At 32.2% G+C, this 21,522-nt stretch overlaps 1 protein-coding gene and 1 pseudogene across 1 annotated transcript; both read left to right on the top strand.

Annotated features, from left to right (window-relative positions):
* Positions 1-358: 358 nt before the first annotated feature.
* On the top strand, positions 359-11,342 carry LOC138312672 (cell death abnormality protein 1-like; the record flags this gene model as incomplete). The annotated part of the gene is made up of 7 exons (XM_069253458.1): positions 359-480; positions 5,365-5,457; positions 5,853-5,948; positions 6,171-6,272; positions 7,965-8,055; positions 9,817-9,857; positions 10,161-11,342. Coding segments are annotated over 7 exons (637 nt in total), but the record flags the coding sequence as incomplete, so codon positions are not given.
* A 341-nt stretch (positions 11,343-11,683) lies between these two features.
* The window catches only part of LOC138312671 (uncharacterized), a 30,178-nt pseudogene continuing 20,339 nt past the window's right edge, over positions 11,684-21,522 (top strand).

Here is a 21,522-nt window from a genome sequence, read left to right as displayed (position 1 = left end):
AACAACAATATATATATCAGTTAACATTTTGAGAGCGGTAAACGTTTATAGTAGTGGGCCTACCTGTGTTTGTACATGTTACTCGAAACGACGTTCCGATACATTTGAAAATCTCCAAAATCCGGAAATAATGTCATGAAACTATGAAAACATCCATGTATTCAAGTAATTTCAAACGTGAACTGATTAAGTAGAACTCAAGTGATCACAAAATCGAAGAAACTCTGTGTTTGTCACACCTCCTTGACACAGGCGGTTTGAATTTTGTAGAGGAAATATTTATCCGAATGAAAGTTCGCGTCAAACGAGTGCAAAAAGTCTCAATGCTTTTCATTGACACGCAAAAATTATGATGTAGATATCACCGATGTTTATTTTTTTCAGAATGCGTTACGGGAAAGTTCGGCAATATATGTGAACAGGACTGTTCTGTAAACTGTAAGGACCGGCTGTGTGTCAAAGACTCTGGGAATTGTACTGGTATGTATAATAATATTATCTCCTTTAGTTTCTTTTTTATAATTTACATTTTATTCAGTTTTTTCATCAATACATGTAATGTACACAAGATAGCTGTGATCAATGATCATCATACATACTTCATATATATTTACTCTTTCTCACGTTTGTAATCATACATGTACCCTTACACTCGTGCATAGCTTTTTCTCATGCTGTATAGATTATCAATATACATACACAAAACACTCTTCTTACTTGCTTAGATTCTTTCCTGGTCAATTAAACTTGCATTCACATACCCACAGTACTTTCTAATTTTTAAGTATAACATTTTATCTATTCATACATTTACATCAACATAAAGCACTTTCTTACTTAGTAAATATCTAATTTTTATTCATCCATACACTTAAATTCACATATCACATTGCAATTACATTCCCGCAGAATACTTTCTAAATTTCAAAACTTGCATTCACAAGCATTACTTTCTTAATTGATAAGGTTGCATAAAGCTTAAGTGTTATTGTAATTATTTTCACCAAATTCATATCTGTTACAGATATATACAGTGTATATACAGTATACAAATGATGTCATTTTGTAAGGGTACAATAAACAAGTATATATTAAAACAGGAAATATTGAAGAAAAGAAAAGAAAAAATCTTTGTAAACATTTGCTTTAATTACAGTTTATAATTTGGTCAATATGATGTGTAAACAGTACTATGTATTGATTATAGGAAAGAGAGAAATTATGATAGATAGAAAGATGAGAAAAGAAAGAGGAAAAAGGAGAAGAAGAAAAGCGAGAGAGAAAGAAAAGAAGAATGTTATTTTAGAACAAATTGGGTAGGATGGTAAAACATAAAGTAAACATGTTAATGCAAAAACATTCTTTTATAAAACTGGAAACAGTATATTGGCTTTGTGAAGGGCTATATACCAGAATACACAGTTATAAGGGGAGATAATTCACTCAAATCTGATTATCTGAGGAATAAGTATTTATTAGAGAAGGGGGAAAACACACACACACACACACACACACAAATATATATATATGAGAATAAATATTAAATAAATCATATAACATTTATTTAATAAATCTCAAAATATTTTACATAATCATATATCTTATAATAATAGTGATAAGCAATGAGGTATTATTTATCCCAATGCCTAGAGCGTAACTAATTTGTCCCATTTTCCCCATTCCCCTTCAAATTTAAGTTTAGCATTTTCATCCTTACATGTAGAAACGAATTTCTGGATTATGTAGTTGTCTTTAATAATGTTTATGAGAGAGTTAATACTAAGTGAATTATGTAAACATCTCACTCTATAAATATACTGTTTTATAATGATAATAATTTCATTATCTACTCTGTTACTAGGTAAAGAATTCTGATGAAGGATACCGAAAAGGAAAATTTTTTTATTAAATGAAAATGGAATATATAAGGCTGCCAATAAAGTTTTAAGACTCTCCTAGTAATTTTTGTGTTTCTTTGCATTCCCATAATAGATGGGTTATGGTTTCAGGCTCAGTGTTACACAGAATACATAAAGGGGAAGTAACTACTCCAATTTTGTACAAAAATGAGTTAGTAGTAAGAATGTGATGAATCACTCTATACTGAAACCACTGGAGTTTTGTGTTTCTTGTTACCCAGAAAGGAATTTTGTAGATTTTGCACCAAGCTATTGTATCAATGTTCTCAAAAATATTATTCCACTTTTTGGTACCAGATGGTACTATATCTGGTTTTATAATGATATTATAAAAAAGTTTTAGAACCTTTCTTGTCTTTGCAGGGTTCACGCCAGCGGTCGCCATTGTCGCATTTTGCGAAAAAAAAAATTCATTGGCGATAAAATTATGACTTTGGCGATTTTTTTGGCGACAGAAAAATCGCCCATTAAAAAATTGAAGCCATGTGTTCACCCATAATATTATAAGTTGTACAGGTAGAAATTGGTCTGATCCAGGTAAATCACAGTCCAGGTTGTTTATTAATTAGTGTCATGACTTGGTAGGCTAGCATGTAAGCTGTCAATTACCAGAGGCAGTGACCCATGTCGGTTTGTTTACACAACAATGTTACTCTACCGGTGATCGTCTAGCCGTTCACCTGGAAGCTTGTTACAGCTTGGTAAGCTTAGTTAACAATAAAATCATTACAAAGAACAAAACAAGGTGTGAAAATCATTGTCACATATATCAATCAAAACCATTTTACTTACTGTGCCTTTGAATGCAAAGCAGACAAGACCGACTGAGCACATGGCTCAGCCGCCATTTTGGTTTGTTTTGGGTAGAAGTCAACACTAATATCTGAACCGGAAGTGAATAAATTCCGGATTTTCGTACATATTTTTCAACATTAAACACCAAGAAAATGAAAATTAACACATAGTTTTCTTTTTCAAGTTCCAAACATCAACAAATTACGATTTTAAGAAATATGATTTATCCATTAAATAATACTAATAATATTAGGATTTTAAAAAAATCAACAATAATATTAGGATTTAAAAAAAATCAACACATTTTTAATATAAGTGCTGTCAGTGCACAGGCGATTTTACAGCCAAAAAAAATCAGAATTATTTAAAATAAATCAAAATAATAAAATTTCGCTTTCAATGTTATAATTAATCACCTGTTTTACTTCTTTTGATTTCTTAGAGATATAACTATTTGGGGATTGATTTAAGAATATCTGTAATGTAGGTATGAAATTCAATAAATTAATGTTCATATTTTTTAAAGAAAAAAAAATGCTTAGAAAGATTTCTACTAAATGATACATCCTGAAAAATGAACCTTTCATTCGTGTTTGTTTAATCAATACATTTCCACACTTATCAAAACGTAAACTAACATTTATTAGAAAGGGAGATAATTATTCATTTCAACAATCAAATTTACATTTCTTTATTTGGCTCCAAAAAATCTTATTTGGCGAAAGAAATTTCACTTTGGCGAAAATTTTGGCGACAGAATTTCAAAAGCTGGTGTGAACCCTCAACAAATTACGATTTTAAGAAATATGATTTATCCATTAAATAATACTAATAATATTAGGATTTTAAAAAAATCAACAATAATATTAGGATTTAAAAAAAATCAACACATTTTTAATATAAGTGCTGTCAGTGCACAGGCGATTTTACAGCCAAAAAAAATCAGAATTATTTAAAATAAATCAAAATAATAAAATTTCGCTTTCAATGTTATAATTAATCACCTGTTTTACTTCTTTTGATTTCTTAGAGATATAACTATTTGGGGATTGATTTAAGAATATCTGTAATGTAGGTATGAAATTCAATAAATTAATGTTCATATTTTTTAAAGAAAAAAAAATGCTTAGAAAGATTTCTACTAAATGATACATCCTGAAAAATGAACCTTTCATTCGTGTTTGTTTAATCAATACATTTCCACACTTATCAAAACGTAAACTAACATTTATTAGAAAGGGAGATAATTATTCATTTCAACAATCAAATTTACATTTCTTTATTTGGCTCCAAAAAATCTTATTTGGCGAAAGAAATTTCACTTTGGCGAAAATTTTGGCGACAGAATTTCAAAAGCTGGTGTGAACCCTGCTTTGAGAATGAAGTGTAGATTAATTGGTACATAAGGATAAGAAATCTTATAAATAGAGACATCATATGCTGAAAGGAAATGTTTCACTGCGGAAATAAGACCATGGTATTGTAAATAATTTGTGTTCACTTGATATTTTTTAATAAAATCAGCAAATGAATAAAATTCACATGTGCTTACGTCTTTTAAAATACCATTCACAATGCAGATGTTTTTCTGATAGTAGGCCCTATAGAAAATATCTTTTCCACCAATTTTAATTTTATTATTATACCAAATAGGAACTTTCAATATATTTTCTTGTAAGAAATTATCATGATATTTTGTATTTAGCATGTACCACGATTTGAAAACATCTATCCAGAATTTATTTGAACACCAGTTTATACACACCTGAATATATTCTGAACCACAGTTTGCAAGACGGTCTAAATCAACAAAAGTTTTTAATATAATCAGCCATTTCTCATTACTCTTATAGAGTCTTCTAATCGAAGTGAGTTTTAGAGAGTTAATAAAAGCACTAATATTGGTCATTTTCAAGCCACCATTACAATAATTCTGAACAATTACTTCCCTTTTAATCTTATCTGGTTTTCCATTCCACAAAAATTCATATAAAAGTTTGTTAAGTTTCTTAATAAATTTATCATCAGGGTTAGGAAGTGATATAAATAGGTGGTTAAATTGAGATATGAGTAGAGATTTGATAATATTAATTTTTCCGATAGGTGTTAATGACCTCCTATTCCAAATCTTAATCAGTGATTTGAGTTTAGTTAGCTTTTTGTCAAAATTAAGTTTAGGGATCTCATGAGGATTTACACTAAATTCTATTCCTAACAATGTAAATTTTTCTTTTCCCCACTGAAGATTTAGCTCAGGTAAATAATAATCCTGACTATACTTTCTACTCCCAATCCATATAACTTGAGTTTTTTCTACATTCATTTTTAAACCTGAAATTTTAGCATATTCTTTAAGTTCACATACTGCTTCCTTTAATGACCTCTCTGTTCCATCCAGTTTGAGTGAAGTGTCATCAGCATACTGTGATAATAAAATTGGACAGTTATCAATATTTACACCATTTATATTTTCATTATTTCTTAATTTCGTAGCTAACACTTCTGCACAGAGAATAAATAGATATGGGTTATCTCCTTTAGTTTCGTACTATGAATAGAAACACCTCTACTCGAACATTGAAAATAGGAATTGATATCCATCTAAAAATACTTATTTGGATATTCAACGTTTTTTTCATCTCCTCTTTAGAATGTTCCCTTGGGAAGCATGGCGCTAGCTGTAATCATGATTGTCCTGGTTACTGTCGGGATGGATGTACAAGAGACAACGCTTCATGTATTGGTAAGATTAATGATTTTTCATGAGCTTGTTTTCGATTTCGTTGATAACAATAGCATTTGGATTATCTTAATTGACTCCGTTTTACAATGCAGATTAAATGACATCACCATTTTATGCTACTTTTGTAATTACTCCTCTGACATTTAAACTTGTTTTACACACTTTCCAGCTTTTGAAATTAAATCAATAATAGAAAAATACACCATCCAATCCAAATATATACTTTTTTCACGTGATGCATTCATACAATTTTTTCGAACAAGACTTCATGTACTTGTACTATTACAAACGGAAACGCACGTAACGTCGTACGGTAATATGTTGATATTGGATAAAACACAAATTATTTCATCCTAAACATGTTTAATCTGACATATGTTACCTTATCTCTGCAGGGTGTACAACTGGGAGATATGGTGTAGCATGTACCTCCACGTGTCCCGTGACGTGTAAAGACTTTGTGTGTGGTCAACAGACAGGCCAGTGCTTAGGTAATTAGTTTTTTTTTTTAAAAAAAAATGTCTTAGTTTGCACATTCCCGGTAACCTAGGCGATATATACACTGGGTTACAAAAGCTGGATTAAATATAGTTTTCTGCAATATGATAAACCATTGAAACAGTTATATATTTTCAATACAATACAAGCTGAAAATGCAATTGATATAATTCACTAATTATAAGTCAAAATTCAAAAATGGTATTTTTATGTAGATTGCTATCCCGGCAAGTATGGAGTGGTGTGTGGGGCTGATTGTCCGGCCTCTTGTCCTGATAACATCTGTAACAAGGAAGATGGAAAATGTCTAACTCAGGGTAGGTACATGTGTGGATGTCTATAGTTACTGACAACATCTGTAACAAGGAGGATGGGCAATGTCTAATCCAGGGTATGTACATGTGTGGATGTCTATAGTTACTGACAACATCTGTAACAGGGAAGATGGACAATGTCTAACTCAGGGTAGGTACATGTGTGGATGTCTGTAGTTACTGACAATATCTGTAACAAGGATGATGGACGCTGTCTAACCCAGGGTAGGTACATGTGTGGATGTCTGTAGTTACTGACAATCTCTGTAACAAGGATGATGGACGCTGTCTAACCCAGGGTAGGTAGGTATAGTTTCTAACAATATATGTAATAAGAATGATGGTCACTCTCTAACCGAGGGTAGGTATATAGTTATTGACAACATCTGTAACAAGGGAGGTGGTCTAATCCGGGATAGTTACATGACTGTGTGGATGTTAATAGTTTGAAGTTACTGACAACAGACGTTTGAATTATAACAGTGCCTGAACTTTCAAGCATTTAAATGAATTTCTGATTACATTATTTTGAAAGTTTTAAAAATAACAACATGAATAGCTTAATCAACATTCCATGTATATTGATATTTCAAGTTGATATATTGGTTTGACATTGTTACCTGTGTTTATCTCTAAAAACTAAAGATATGAACATTTAGGCTATGTTATAATAGGGAACCATGCAGTGGATGCATAGTAAAGTAAATATGATAATGAAAAGGGAAATAACTCTATTACGTCCTTATCAATGACAAATAAAGAGTTTACGGTGCTTAAATGCTTTTGAAAAATCGTGGTTGGATTTTCTGGACAATTGAATGAATAAAAACAACCATGTAATTTTTTTTTTAATAATTGAAATTTACTTTGATCTACTGTCATTTTTGTGCGATTGCTTTAGATACTTTACATGCATCATACCTCATGAATACCAAAACTTATCGCCAAAGATGATTATTCCGAGAAGAGAAGCTTCCTTCTTGAAAAAGCTTTGATATATATCAGGGTCAATTTCTTCGAAACTTTGACAAAAGATGTATAATAACATATTTACTTCACTTCGTATTGTTAAGTAAAAGATATCACAAATATAGTTCGTCGATCGCTTGTAAAAGAACATCCGTTTATTAATCATTCTCACGACCAAAAGGTAAGGATTAAGGTAAAAGGTTATCAATGGCTATGAAACATAGACATATTTTGTCTTTATTTGTCATAGCACGCATACTTGATTTTGTTTTCTGTCTTTAGATTTAAAATGTATTTGTTGTTGTATGTATTTTGTATATTTTGCTTTTCCAGTTATAAACCATAACATATAGACGATCATGAAGTATTCTTATTTCTTCAAAAAATGTATTTATCTCATAACATATTCAACCCCCACCGATCAGTCGCCAGGTAAATATTATATCTAAAATAAACTAAACACTATGATTATCGTATATTTAAGTATCTACAAAATATAGCTAGATCTAAATTGAACTAAAGACTTTGATTATCGTATAGGTAAGCATCTACAAAATAAAAGTTGTGTATAATTCAACACAGTGTAGTATTTGTCCCATCGAATTTAACTCTTTGCAGTCAATTATGCATTTATATTCCCTTTAAAATCTAATCTGAAACATGACATCAGGATTACAATTAACTTGGTCTGGTGCTATGTATTATATTGTATCCGTTGTTTTACAGTTAATACCTACGTCATCATTATAGCCGTATTGGCTGTTGTATGTGGATTAGTTACTGCTGCGTTGATCACCTCAGTGATTTGTCAGCGTCGGTGAGTAGGAACTTCTCAGTTGTTACTAACGTGATGTAATTGTTTAAAGACATCCGTTGATTGTATATATTTGTGTACCGACTTGCTTGTTTTAGACACGGCAGAAACAAAACGAACAGTCACCAAATGATATGTAAAACGTCATAATATTCACATATCGAAAGATCTGTAGTGCTGAAAATAATATGTGTATTAATTGCTGTAGTAAATGGATTTGGCAGTAATTGATATTTATGGTTAAAAAAAATCCCGAAGATTACATGTTTAAACCAATTGTTAAGCCAACTATAAAAATGTGATACAATCGTTGGACAAAATTGTTAATTCAGAGGAAAAGAAGTATGTGTTGTTTGTTTAATTCCTGCAGAATTTCATGTGAATATAACATACATAGCGGCTATCATGCTTAATGAATAATTGCGTGCCACTTTGGTTGGGCTGAGGTGACCTGCGATTTCATGTTCTCGAGACTGGTTGTATTTCGAATGTTATAAATAAGTTCATATAAAAAGAACCGCTGAAGAAAGGAGGAAAAAAACATATCTAGATCTCGTATCGGACAAAATGTTTCATAATGTATATGTATGAGCACGATAGAGTACATAATGGGTATCGTTAGAAGTAGGCTAGGCCAAGGACGTCTTACTGCAGGCGATGTATGGAATATGTAATATCCAATTTGACCTTTAGTCTAGATTAAGTATATAACTCATTTCCACCATATTTCCATCCAAAGCCGTTATTATTTTGTTGTAATCAATATCGATGCTGGTATCGTTTGCGCGTTTGCTGCTGACAAAATGATGACTAGAGTAGACTCTAATTCACACTCATGTTTTTTAGATAATTGTTCATTGTTTGATAATTTGTAATAAATGAACTAATTTAGTTTATGATAACATTTAACATTTGGTTGGTCAAAGATGCATTATCTACGATGTTTGTTTTGTAATGCTCATATATTATGCAGGTGGGTTTAATCCTCTGTTTAGTTCTGCAATTACTTAAATTTCAAAATGTTCGGAAATTCGTGAAATAATAAAAAACATGACACAAACATGCGTTCCTTCGTTGGAATACCATCATGTTATGTTTCCGAAGAGAATCAGCCGATATTTCATTCTGCTTCAAGATTGTGTATTATAAAGCCACAAATGTAATCATGTTGTGTTAGGTACGATGCCTTTAAGTATCATCTTTTTTAAGATTTCTCTGCGCTTAATGGTTTTTACATTACCGTACATTGGGGGGATAGTTTGGTATCGAGCAATTTTGGCGTTTTTGTATCAGAATAGGGTGGTTAAATTTGATATGTTGAAACGGTGTTTTCTTAGTAATATGCATTTTGTCGCATAGATCCCCCAATAATATCTTTATATGTGTTTTTACCAAAAAATAAATACGAAACAGACTTTAAATGCACGATTACATTACGTGATTACCCTAGGGTACATGTACATAGGTGCTCACAGCGCATAAATGTATTAGCCCTAATATCCAAACAATAATTAATGTCAAATTTTTTTGTGTTAAAGTCTGAGGCTCCAAATAAGCAAATATGACCACATGCAAAATATCCCAATTAACGGTGGTTTAGTGTGTTATATTTAAACGTTTTTTTGTGTTGTTATGCTTGTTGCATATTTTTTATATTAACGTATCTGTTTATAATATGCCACTTTGATTCATTTTCAATCATATATAAATTAAAGTACCCGTAGTCAAAACTATATTTTCCATGAACTCCATTTCTGCTTACAGAAACAGGGAAAAGGGAAGAAACTCACAAGACAAAAGTACAGGTAGAACAGATAAAATGATATTAACTTTCAAACTGACGCCTTGTGATTAAGCCAGGATGGTATGATAACTGAACGGCATTAAGACTATCAACCGCTAGCAATACGTACACCAAAACTACCTTCAGTCAAATGTTACAAAAAACGAAAATTCAAAGTAGCATTAAAAGACTCTGACAAACATCAAACAATTTGGTAGACTTTTGAGTTAGCCTTTTAAGAACTAATTTCGATATTTAATAGAGAATTTTGGTTTGCTAGTTCATCGCTTTATAACTGTTATTTTATTTTTTCTGCTTTTTTTAGACCAGTCTGGCCCAGACACTGGATATTCGTCTATTGACCACCGTGACGTTGAACCTACCCACGTATATGAAATGGTTGTTACCGAAACATAACGAGAAAACCACAGCAGACATTTTTCTACTAAATGGACTCAATTATTCCTTTTAATTAATATAAATTATAACATTAAATATGTTCGACAGTATATCATAATATCTACATTGCTCTTCTGTAGTGATTAATACCTCTTGATGAAAAAGGAAATGCATTTGATCCGGAGAATGTGAAGCAGATATTGAATAATGTTTGCACTGAAATCAGTGAATTCAAATTGTAGCGCATCTACAGTAGGCGTCTGTATAAACTATGTGACCGAATTAGTCATAAAGCATAACGTATGCTACTCTCCACTTTACATAGCTTATATACATCTATCTATTTCTGCTTGTCTAGTACTGCGTCATCTGCATTTTATCAGAATTAAAGTGGGGTTTTTTTGTGTGTAGTTAAATGAAAAGCGTAATGTGACACTATTACTTATATGATATATGTACATATTTTACAATTTCACTCTTAGGTAAATATCAAAATTGGTCAATTTAGAAACAATGGCAAAAGTCATCAACTACTCACCATTTATTGAGCCAATACACATTTTTTTACGCTATATAAACTATTATTTATTATACTTACACCGTATGGCTGAATTTCATTGATGTCGGCTTTGGTGATTTTCTATATAAAAAGATTGAAAATTAGAACTCCTTCTTTGGTTTTAATTTGTTATCGTATAACTTTCGTTTATGTTGAAACTATAAAGAGACTTTCAGCCATCCACACTCCAATATCGGACATATGTTTGTTACAAGTAAAATATCATTAGATTTTACTGTCATGGTTCCGTAACTGAGAACGATGTAGTTACCTCTCAGCGACAGACACGTATGGAAGTACTGTGAGCATTATAGTTGTTCTATAAATAGACATGGTAATAACACACATGACATAAATGAATCGGTACTAATGTAACACTAGGGGCCCTAACCAAACGATTGCCACGAGTATGAAAAACAAAACAAACATTTGGTGCTGATTATAAAACTTGTCTAGATTATAATTCGGTAAAATATTTTAGTCTGAAAATGATCTATGCACCCGCCACATTTACAATATGTGTGGTCTACATTGTAGTAGCTCTATGCATTCGGTAAGATAAAAGTATATAGATCTAAATCTTTCCGTTGGAGAAATAGCATTGATCTGTTATAACCACTGTATTAGTCATTAACAACCCTTTCTCTGCAAATCAAGTATGTGTATAAAATTGAACCTTTGATGTCATAAACATACAGTTTGAATGCTGATCCGTGCGCATTTCATTTATCGCCGATTACGGCCCCTTGTTTCTAACGTTCATCGGCTAAACAAACGCCTAGCTAGGCCCATATAAATAAAAAGACGATATTAAGAACGGGAGTTTTAGAAAAATATTCGAATAACAAATTCCATATATTTGCAACATTCCATTTATCAACGTTAACGTTGTTTTCACAGACTTGACACTTCGACTACTGCACCAGTGCTGGTACTGATATATCTGAGTGGCGCTGACTAGCGAAACAATGTAATACTCACAAACAGTATTTCGATACAAGTCAGCCGTTGAGCGGTAGGGGCTTATGTCACTGCGTCGTTCCCTTAACAATTAACAAACATATTCATATAAACCAGAACGTATGTGTATAGTATACCCAGTGTACGGCTGTGTGCTATTCATTAAGCACTGTATATTAAGGTTTAAATGGATAACGACTTAGAAATCAATGAGAACGGGTATTGACATATACTGAATGTGGATTTACTTCCTTGTAGCTGTTAAACAATATTACGTTGAAAACATGGTAAAGAGTGGACATATACGGATGGAAAATGTTCTTTTCCTCATCTTGAGTCTCATAGTAGCTACAGTCAGATCTGAAGGTAAGTAATCAAAGCAATGATTGACAATGTAGAACAGTTAACAGGCTTTCAAATAACAACTGATTATTCATATACTAATAAGAGCGATTTACTTCCCGGTTTGAACACATGTGACAACATTCCATTCAATAGCATATACACTTATAAAGATTTAAAACATGGCAGTGATGTCTATTGTTATAGCTTGAGGAATAGTTGAGGAAAGGTCTGCTATTATCACATACTACTATGAAATAGTTACCTATTCCCTTGAATTAGTTTGCTTTTCAACGAGAAAATGTAACTATTCCACGATCGAAGGTAAACATAACTAAGTACGCATTCAGCAGCTACCTGTATAAAATAGATTTAAACAAAAATACCGAAAACATTTTATCAATATTCTTTTAGGGATTTCAAATTCATTAAATCTAAGAAGAATTGGAACAATAAATGATAGCGACAAACAAATCCCATGTTCTTGTCCTGATGTTTTTGTACTCATAGATTTATTTGTATCACCTGATTCCAAAATAATTTGCATCATTTGTTGCACGGCCACTATATCCATATCTGTAAAGGAACTCCAGAAAATGACGAAGGAACTTTCATTTATCCGCCTCAGACAAGAATCTTGTATTCATATTGGTTACAATGATGTCACGTGATATCAAAGATATAGTCGTATTAGATTAGTAGAAATCTTATTAGATTTGGACGATAGAGTTATTGTTCTTTCCCCTTAACGTCATTAGTAACACGATGGTTGTCAAGTAACGATTCGCGACGACGGCACTCAAAGATGGAAACAAAACGCGTGAATGATAATGCTGATGACAACTTTCAAAGGCAAAAAAAGATAGCGGCAAAACGTACTTATCAATATTTAACAGAAATGGACCAAACCAACGTATTCGAGTTATTCAGTGAGATGAAAATTGCTTTTTTCGGTGTCCATACATAATGTATATTGCATTTATTTAATTATAATTCCATTCTACTTTCAGTTTCCCGTTTAATCTATGTTACTTTTGTCAGGCATGGCATAATATCTCGTTATATTAATACACGTTTTGAAGCCATCAAACTATTTTATTTCCAAATTAGCTACATCTGTATGATCCTCCATGTTGCAGAGTAGATGTTTCAGTGTGAGTTCCTGTGCATGGATCTTTCAAAATCAAAAAGGTTCATGCAAATCACGATGCATACTCTCTTTGTGAGGCAATGCAATGCATCATGAATAGATCCAAAGGTTTAAAGTAGGCAGTATGAGTTTATCTGGAGCTTTGGAATACTTATACAAATCCAAGTGTAATAGTGGAGAGTACCAGTGGCATTAAAAAGTATGAAAAATACCTCAAAGCCAAACGCTAAAGGGTTTGTCTTTTGCACACGAATAAAGCAACCAATGTGTTTTAGAGGAATAATCGTTGCCACTGTTAAAGGTCAAATATACGTAATTTTTCAGTTGTTTTGTAATTACAAACAGATCTTTCAATAATCAAACATTGTTCCAATGCAAATAAAGATGAATAGATCTCTATTATGAAGGCATTATTCAATGCATAATGAATAATATCGAAATTTAAAGGAATAGAGTTTTTGTTGTTTATGTGTGAGCACTGGAATAGTTAAACAAAATCCCAGTTATTAATAAGTGGAGAGTACCAGTGGGCATTAAATCAATCGTATGAAACATACCTCAAAGTGAATCGCTAAAGGGTTATGAACTTTCTAGAATATTTTATGTAAAAAGTTAACAATGATGTTTGTAAACATGTTGACTTTATATAATACGTATTTCAGATTGTTTTTTACAAACAAATTTTGTGGATTTATTTGTTACTGTGTTTAAAGTATGATAAACAAGTAAAATCCAATATTCTTGAATCAAGGGTTTCTGCTTGTTACTCACTAAATACAAGACTTATCAGAACTGTTATGAGACCTGTAATTAGACATATCAAGAATTGTACAGCGATATCTTAGATTTTATTTGGAGAGCAGTTGTGGCTTTATCTTTGGATTGATACAACACATTGTGTGGATTTATTCATATTGCTTGGAACTTTACAAATTATCTGTGGACATTCATTTCCTCGTGGATTTGGGAATATTGTTAATTCTGAACCTGGAAGGATCAATGATTATACCAGGACGTTCGCATACAGATAAGAAACACTTTAAATTTCTTTCATTACTCTTGTACCACCACCAGTAACTTTAGATATTGTAAACCATATCTGTATAATAATGTATATATATAATTAAATTGTGTTTTTAATTTAGCTGCTGGTTTCTCATTTCTGTTATTCTTGGTCGTAACAGTGTGGACTTCTTCCTATCGTTCTGGTTTGTATTTTTTGTGTGCCACATTAATTATTTTTATTTTTTTTTAAATATTTTTTCTTCAAAATTTCACAGTTGGTCTCAGTGACATCTCACCTAGCTTTAATAATTAATTTATACAAAGAGAACATGGTGGTTTTCTTGTAAATAATTGTGATTACAAAAATAATTGAAAAGTTACGTATATTGTGCCTACATATGTATAAATGTTGCAGTTAAAGCATATTCACCGATCAAAAAAATCAAACTAATACTGTAGAAAATGTACCGCCAGGAGAAAAATATCCGTTAAATGTGAGCTGAAAAGTTTTTTTGTTAGAATAAACTGTTTCAACTTTAGCCAATTAGCCAATTGGAAGCTACTAATGCTGCCCTATGTATTATTTTTCCTCCTCATCGATTTAACAGTATCGGTGATTGGTTTTTTAACAGCGTCACGTGTCCGGGAAACAAATATTGAGTATCCCTCTCGGAACCCACTTCCTTCAATTTTCCCCGTCGAGTAGCTTTCTCGGAACCTCTCGGGTTGTTTTCATAACAATTATTATCAGACAAAAAGAAGTGAACTGTGATAGATTAGGAGTTGTTGATAACTTGTTATCACATTTGAAATTGTTAGAAATAAATTGTTGAAGAATATTTATGTTGTATTTCTTCATTTTTGTTAAATACCACTACTGTCCATTAAGTCTACATTGTACAGTGATATAGTAATCTATACAGGTTTATGTATACTTATGTAACTAAAACATGGACAGTTATATATTCGGAATAATAAAGCATTCAGGGAAACAAATATACATGTCTCCCTCACACCAGGGCAATACATGTATAATGTACATATTAAGCAGTCTTGACGTTTGTGTTATAATATATAGTTTCTTTAGTAGCTTTAAGTATATTAAAAACTCTCTGATTGATATTAACACTCAACATAATTCATTGGTGTTTAATTTCTTTAGTAGCTTTAAGTTTATTAAAAAAATTGTTTGGTATTAACAATCAACTTAATTCATTGATGTTGTCGATTTAAGACACATTTATATGCTTTATAGAATAATTTCGACACTAAGCAATATTTTATATATACGAGGGGTGTTCCAAATGTCTTATCTTATATAGTTTTATATGATTCTTTATAATACTCGCGCTAAAAATAAATTCGTCAATTGTGGTAAGTGCCTCACTGTGTATCACGCATCATTTTCCACAGCTTATTACTGATTTTTTTCATGTTGTTTTTTTGTTTTACTTGTGGCAGGACGACATGGATGAGTAGCATCTCTACGCTGCTGTTGTCAAGTATTAAATTTAGCTACCCACCTACAGATAGACCTGTGTGACATTATGCCTTTCCCATAAACATCACACACTTCACGGTGGATACCTATCGGTTTTACGCCGATTAGCGACATACCTTTTATGTAGGCCCTAATTTCAATCCCATTTACAGCTCTACTTTCCGTCATATTGCGTACAGTGTAATGAATGCGTTCATTGGAGCAAGGTCAGTCAGGTTATGAATATAATGTTTTACCTGTGTTGTTCACTCCATCAGCAAGAGCCGGTTTTGAGTACAAAGGGCACGAATTATAAGAAATAAACGCGATACAAAAATGTACATAAATCACTTGTTTAAACAGTGTCTTAAACTTTAAGTTAATCTCTACAAAATGTCATACTCGTTTAAGGACTTTTTTCTTTGTAATAATTACGCCGTTATCTCAGCCAATTAGAAGCGACTTCACAAACGGTGATGTCGTTTGTTTCCTTTCTGAATTGTGAAGTCAAACAAACAAAAAATGCTATGGGAGACTCATTTCGTTCTGAAAGACTTAAATTCTATCGATACTAATATCTGGTGCCCTAATAAACAACAATAGTTTAAATAGTGTTTCATGGACTGAAATGGTTCGTTTTATGAATTTTGGTTTTTCAGTCGTGATGACACTCAAACCTTATAACTGCAGACGTTGAACGCTATGCCTAAATAAATATTGAAACAGTTAATTATATATCTACAAAACACTAATTAAGACGCCTCATCGATGGTACATTGCAGGAAACCTAGCCTTGTTTAAACCAGCTACACAGAGTAGTAACATATACCCGATAAGTGGCTGGCGGGTGCCGCTGTGGACGGATGTCAGAAGACAGATATATTTACTGATTGTTGTACACACACACACAGTCTCCTGGTCCAAAGACGGTTTGGTGGCGTGTCGATCTAGGGCAAATCAGTACTATCGACAGTATCCAGATAATATATAGAGCTAAGGATACAACATTTCTTTGTTTTTAGTTAAGTTTAGTTGTTTTGGTGGTCGATTGTTTTATAACATGCAACGTACGTTAGACACATCGTTTATTTTAGGGGTTTAAGACTAGAGTGTCGCATAAGTTTTAAGCTGTTTGGTATATTCACTATCGCTCTTTTTGTGATAGTAAAAACCCGTTTAAGTGTTAAATATATTTTTTCTCCGTCTGTCTGAATTTTAAACCTTTTTAATTTTACCACTTTTTATTAAATTGCAGCACTGAAAGCATTTTTATTTATAAAAGTAAAAAATCTTTTTAATGTGTACACGTGAAAAATAGGCTCGAAAGATGCCGAATCATTCCGAACTCTTCCGAACATCGTCGCGACAATCTCGAAGTAAAACGAGAGTTGTGAAACCAAGAGAAAATGTCAACAATTTTTCATAAACAAAACATGTGGTCGACCTCAGCAGACTGGATCTACAAAGAAAATAATGCTCGCACATAACAATATTTGATGCACAACTTTTTACGGCAAAGTGTGAATTGGATGTTTCAAATACTCATTCTGTGGACATATACAAGCATGACACTATATTAGCCAGAAGGAATTAAGTAAACAAACACATGTGCGCTTACGCTAGTTACCTGGCTCACCACGTGCAGGTCGTATCGAACGTCAGCCACGTGATACGATTCGGAATCCGACAAAACCCCCCCATTGCGGTGATTGAAGGCGCTTTATTCAAACCCATGAATGTATGATTCCTAGATTTCGGCTCTCTTATAGGCCGACATATGCATTTTCAAGTTACATGTCAATGTTCGAATATCGATGTTTAAGTGACATATCGTTACATGTGAAATAGCATGCAATATAACTTTAATTATATTATTTATAATGAGTTATTTCATGTTTTTAACTTTACACTTATCATAAATGTAAACTCGTGTTCTTAACATAAACATTGCATTTCAAATTTCGTGCATAATCAAATAATATGTATTTATTGCCCTGATAGGACGATTTGTTCACCCAAGGCAGTACATATCGTTTTCCAGGGTTCGTACTAGTATATTTTACAGGTCAGTGTATTGTTAGTATAGAGCCCGTTGATTTCAACCAAAGTCTGCTCAACTTTATCTCTCGATATATTTAGTATGCTACGCGCAATTTGGAGCCACGCAGATGCAATTATTGAGGTATAGAAAAAATACTTAAGACTGTAAATGTAAGTATCAAAGTAATTTTTCTGGTTGTTCTATCGAAGGATTAAGTTGAGTAGGGTGTCGATATTTGTTTCGTGGACTGCTTCAGAGTCCATTCCAAATATCGATACCCTACTCAACTTTATCCTTCGATAGAAACACCAAAAAGAGACTTTAATCCTTAAATATAAGTGTAGGACATAATGCCACGCATTTATTAGGAACTTGATTCATCATTTTCATATTTGTATATTGATGTCAAATTATTCATAGGTAGTAAAGGTGTAAAGTTTGTTTTTACCCGAAGAAAAAATTCGTCTCCCCTGTTTTTAATTGAGAAAAGCAGTGGAGCATCTTTCACTGACGATCGATTCTTTACGCCACTACCACTATTGGAATTTTTGAGCTTCTTATTAATTCAAGGTAAAAAAATTAAAAATAATTAATTGCGTAACCCGAAAACAATCCAAGGCACCAAGTCCTATATGGAATGAATTGCTTATCGCGCGTGCACCAAAAGCAAAATAAATTATTTCATATGCATTTTTGTGTTTATTAGATACATAGAAACACGATTAATACATGAATTATTGTTGAAATGATGGATATCGTTTATGCTCTTTCGGCTATGGAACATCTTTAACGTTACAAGCGTCTACTTGACGGCGAGACTAAAAATAAAATAGAGCGGACACCGAATCCGGATAGCATAGGTAATACAACCGTGATTCACCACAGCATGCCATTATTTCCTGAGGGCGTAACGAAGTTTTTTCTCGTGCCAAAATACAATCTTAGCACTGAAGCTGTTTGTCCAAGCACAGCTTGGATAACGGTATAGTTATTGTTAATTCAGTATTGTTACCTTACCGTAATTATAGGCAATAGAGATAAAAAAGCACATAAAAAAGAAATGCCCCTAGACATTTCAAACTGCAAAATTTGGATTTTGCAACCCCACTTTTTCAAACCATCAGTTTAACATGAAACAATGCGCTATTAGGCTTTCGATAAGGAACTAAGCAGCGAGTTTTAAAAAATCAAGACAGATACATCTTTAAATTGTATACTGTTTGTGTGGAAATCAAGACAGATACATCTTTACATTGTATATTGTTGTGGTGTGAAATCAAGATAGATACATCTTTACATTGTATATTGTTGATGTGAAATCAAGATAGAAGTATATAACATTCTTTACATTGTATATTGTTGATGTGAAATCAAGGCAGAACAGATACATTGCTTTACATTTAGTATATTGTTGGTGTGTGGAAGTACATTGGTATTACATGTTTGTATTGTTATTCGTATCCGGTTGTGAAATGCTTCTTAATATTATTGGCGCATATTCATATATTATAGATTGTATATTTACATTTGTATATTGTGATCATTTTCATTTTTAGTCCGATTTCCAGATCAAATTAGCCGGGTATCAACTGTACGTGTCCAATACCACCTCTTTCAGCACAAGATGGCGTTCTCTGTTTCCAGGACACCAGTAGTAGTACTGAGACAGCAAGCTTTACAGTTGACTATAACACACCGGTGCCCGGTTAATTTGCGTCGTATGGTGACCGTGTACAACTAAAGAAACACCCCAACAAGGTAAAGCTGGATATGACGATAACGCCGTATTGGACACTACTTTTGTGAAATCCTAGTGTAATGGTGTGTATTTGATTGATATATCTTCAACCGCTAATAGATAGAGGTTTGTATTTGCATTACAATATATGGGACCCGCTCTCCTTAGTTGTGCGATTCACGGGTTTGAGATAGCATGTTGAATGCCCATCAATGTTAAGCATACACATTATAACTCTTACTATGCGTCTGCTGACGAAACCATTAAGATTGCTGTTCAGACCCTTAATAGTCTTAAGCAGCAGTAGTACTGAGCGTTACGGTGTCTTACAATGACAACTTATACTTTAATAGTAGCTTCCATATTATTGTTTTGAACGTCAATTTTTAAATGTTTTATTATCTTAACAAGAGCAACGATAAAAATCCCCTTAGAAATCTTAACTTAGCAAATCAGCTTATCTAGTTAAGTCTTAACAGCAACATCTTCATCTCATTAAATCTTAAACAGCAACATTTTTTATTGCTCAAATCTTAACTGCAACATCTTATCTCGTTAGAATCTTAACAGCAACATCTTATCTCGTTAAATCTTAACAGAAACATCTTTTCCTCGTTAAATCATAACAACAACATCTTATATTATCAAATCAATGTTAATAGCAACATCCTTATCTTGGTAAATCTTAAAATGCAACATCTGATATCGTTTAATCATAACACCAACATCTTTCTCGGTTAAATCATAACAACAACATCTTATTTTATCAAATCAATGTTAATAGCAACATCCAATCTTGGTAAATCTTAACCGCAACATCTGATATCGTTAAATCATAACAGCAACATCTTATCTCGTTAAATCTTAACAGCAACATATTTTCTTGTTCAATGTTAACAGCATCATCTTATCTCGTTCAATCTTAACAGAAACATCTTATCTTGTTAAAACTTAACGGCAACAATTTTTTCTCATTAAATCTCTAACCAGCAACATCTTTTCTTGTTTCAATATTTGACAACAACATCTTATTCTCTTAAATCTTAACAACAACAACTGATCTTATCAAATTCAATGTTAATAGCAACATCCTCTTATAATTGTTAAATCGTTAACAAGCAACATCTTTTGATCTTGTTAAATCTTAACAGAACAATTATCTTATCTTTAAATCATCTTAACACCAACATCTTATCTTGTTAAATCAATCTTAACACCAAACTCTTATCTTGTTAAATCTTCTTAGGGTAACACCTTATCTTTGGTTAAATCTTAACATTAAATCATCTTAACACCAACATCTTATCTTATCTCATATCTTAATCGAAACAAATATAAATATGATAATTTAGTTTGGATCGTTTTCTTCTTAATTAAATCTTAAAAGCAACATCTTAACTAGTTCAATCTTTGTAGGCAAACATCTTATCTTATTACAATGTTAACAGCGACCTCTTATCTTATTAAATCTTTTAACAAAACCGTCCTATCTTATTAAATCTTAACAGAACCGTCTTATCTTGTTAAATATCTTTACAGCAACATCTTATCTCCTTCAATCTTAACAGCAACATCTTATCTCCTTCAATCTTAACATCTTGATATCGATATTTTATCTTTCATTAATCTTAAAAAGCAACATCTTATCTACCACGCGTCAATCTTTACTTACATCTTATCTTGGTGAATCTTAACAGGAACATCCTATCGTTAAATTCTTAACAGCAACATCCTATCGTTAAAATCTTAAACAGCAACATCTTATCAACATAAACCACGAAAAAACGAAAAATCAATATAAATTTAGTTTGACACTATTGGAGTATTGAACTGTTCCAAACGGTCAATAGACTCCTTTACATTTGGATTTAAATATCTACTGTTAAGACAAAGCCTGTTCAAATCATAAATTATTGTTTCGCTTCGAGTTTTTTCGAGACATTGTTAAGACATTATTTTAAATCAGCTATTTTTCGTCTATATTAAGACATGATTTCCATTAGCTTCTTTCGT

Source organism: Argopecten irradians, unplaced genomic scaffold (assembly GCF_041381155.1).
Source record: "Argopecten irradians isolate NY unplaced genomic scaffold, Ai_NY scaffold_0418, whole genome shotgun sequence".
NCBI lineage: Eukaryota > Metazoa > Mollusca > Bivalvia > Pectinida > Pectinidae > Argopecten > Argopecten irradians.
The sequence above is the reverse complement of the archived record's forward strand: the minus strand, read 5'-3'. Positions and strand labels throughout refer to the sequence as shown.